The 2,500-nt window shown below is 42.9% G+C and overlaps 1 protein-coding gene across 8 annotated transcripts in view; it reads right to left on the reverse strand.

Annotated features, from left to right (window-relative positions):
• LOC127064475 (uncharacterized) overlaps positions 1-2,500 on the reverse strand; it is an 18,703-nt gene that overhangs the window by 3,225 nt on the left and 12,978 nt on the right. For 6 of the 8 annotated variants that reach the window (XM_050995569.1, XM_050995568.1, XM_050995571.1 and 3 more), the window contains 2 exons: positions 370-1,778; positions 124-299 (listed from right to left, as the gene is read on the reverse strand). In XM_050995569.1, coding sequence (XP_050851526.1) covers positions 124-299; positions 370-1,778 — 1,585 coding nt within the window. Of the gene's footprint in view, positions 1-123; positions 300-369; positions 1,779-1,843; positions 1,899-2,203 lie in introns of all 8 variants that reach the window. The other 2 variants (XM_050995573.1, XM_050995572.1) reach the window with 2 other exon arrangements.

Raw genomic sequence — 2,500 nt, forward strand, 5'->3', positions numbered from 1 at the left:
AGAGATCACTCGAGGAAAGTGCAACGAAGACAAAGTGTAAACTATAAGAAAGAGTGGAGAACTTTATCGACGATATATATGTGTACGGTCATTGAAACGGAACATCTTATACTTTTAACTCACCCAAGATTAGGTTGACTGGTGTGCGCCGTTGCTCTGACAAGAGGGGGTGGTTGGGCCTGAGCAACGGCTTGCATAGTAGTAACTGGATAAACTCCAGGGTACTGAGCCGTTGCTCCGCCACCACCCCCTCTACTTCTTGACTGATGAGTAGTATAGGTTTTGCTTGACGCAGATATCTACCGCAGACATTTCAATGGATTAACCATTGGAAAGAGAAGGTTAGTCCAAAATTCAAAGATTACTTACATTGTGCATGTTCAACGGAGGTGGCGTACGTATGAGAGAATTAGCCTGAGAGACAAGGGCGGTTTGGAAAGTCGGCTGTCCACCAACGAGTCCTGACCAGCCATTGACAACACCCTGTACGACGTTCAACATTGGTTGAGAAGGGATACTCGATCTTCCAGATGGAAGCGAGGATGGCGAGGAATGAGCGGGATGCGTCGTAGCAGCGGTTTGCCTCGACTGACTAACTCGCTGCGTTTGAGCGGCACTCGTCGCACTAGATCCACGTGGTAATATCGTCTGTAAAGGGCCCGTACGCGTATTAAGGCTCGCCTTACTCGTATTATTTTGTACGGATGTTGTCTTCGACACCGGTGGCGTGGGCGGTTGTCTGGTCCATCCACCACCGCCCCCACCACCCTTGCTACTCACTAACAACTGAGAGTCCATCACTTTGTTCGGCCAATAATCTTCGAACCCCGTATCAGGGGGAAAGTAACTTTTAATATCACTCAAACTGATCACGGAGCATGTCTCACTTGCAAAGAGTTCGTTTCTTATACCCTGTACCTTGCAACAAAACTTCAAATACGAAAGGTCCCAACCTTCGAGTTTCTCCGCCTTCAACTTCAAATTCTCCGTTTCGCCCTCGAAATAAAATAGGGGTACGTATTGGAGACCGTCCTTCACCGTATAAGGTACCACAGATTCCTTATTTATCCGTATGAAACCACACTTGTCGGCCTTGTGCCTGCTCGTTACGTTCGGATTCGCGCCAGCCGTTAACTTTGTATAACACACATCCAAAAACGTATAGAATTCTTTAGCGTCGGATAACCTCACTACGAGATCCTTGCACGTAAACTGATCCCTTCCAAATTGATTATCGCAATGCTTGATATTAATCTCGTTGAAAAGCTTACTCTCGGCATCCGTAATATAGTAACTTCTTATGCACGTACAGCTATAGATATCCGAGTGCAGGTAACTCAGGTACTTGTTCAACAGCTTAGACTCTAGGATTCGTACCGCGCAATATTTTTCACCGGCACGGAATATGTAAGGTATGTGACACTCGTCGAAACTCGTCCATCCGAATCTACCCCTTTGACTTTCATCGTCCAATGGAGTTTTACCCTCTCCCGTCGCCGTCGATCCTGTCGTTTTCGCCACAGTCGAATCGGCCGGACGCTTGTTTAAATATCCAAGGATTCCAGGAAGATTAGCCTGCGACGAAGATAAACACTGACTGGCGGCTCCTCTTTGCTGTGCTGATCCTCCTCCACCTCCACCTCCACCCCCTCCTCCTCCTCCTGCCGCCGCCGCCGCCGAGACCATTTTCGCCTTGTTCGCTTCCACCATTTTGGCAGCCAATTCTCGGATCTCCGCTTCATCTGGGCGTTCTTGTTTAACGACAACTTTATCGAAACCTATGAAAGAAAAGGAAACGTCAGTCATTCGTTCTCATCTTTAAAGAATCAAGCAACATACGCACGCTTGCTCATACTCGAATCGTTAAATCAAACATGGTGAAAAATGTTCCTCATGTGCTGTATGTGATTTATATGCGTATTAGATAGGATAAGTAAATAAATAAATACATAAATACATAAATAAATAAATACATACATACATAAATACATACATACATACATACATACATACATACATACATACATACATACATACATAAATAAATAAATAAATAAGATCCTCCTTCCTTATAATCGTCATTTGTTTCACATAGTCCGATCGATAATACAACCCAACCTTATATTCGAAACAATCTATATTTTGTACGATAAGACCTTGATATTAACTTATTTTAGAAAAAAAAAAAAAAAAGAAATAATACCTAAAATCAGCGAATAAAGAATTCCTCTATACGACATCAATTACTTTTACGGTTCACTATTGTCCAAACACTGTTATCTATGCAACAGAGAAACAGAGCGTAATATCGTACGATGCTCAAACGCATTGTATTTATGATTTTAACGTTGCACCATATATAACGTCTACGTTGTTCATGACCTGTGCCCGCGAATACGTAATATGTTCTATATAATCAAAATGACTGTTATAAATTGAAATAATCTTAGCAAGGTAATGCCTTCTATCGGTCGATCGAATTTGAATTTACCCGCGTTAA

Source organism: Vespula vulgaris, chromosome 6 (assembly GCF_905475345.1).
Source record: "Vespula vulgaris chromosome 6, iyVesVulg1.1, whole genome shotgun sequence".
NCBI lineage: Eukaryota > Metazoa > Arthropoda > Insecta > Hymenoptera > Vespidae > Vespula > Vespula vulgaris.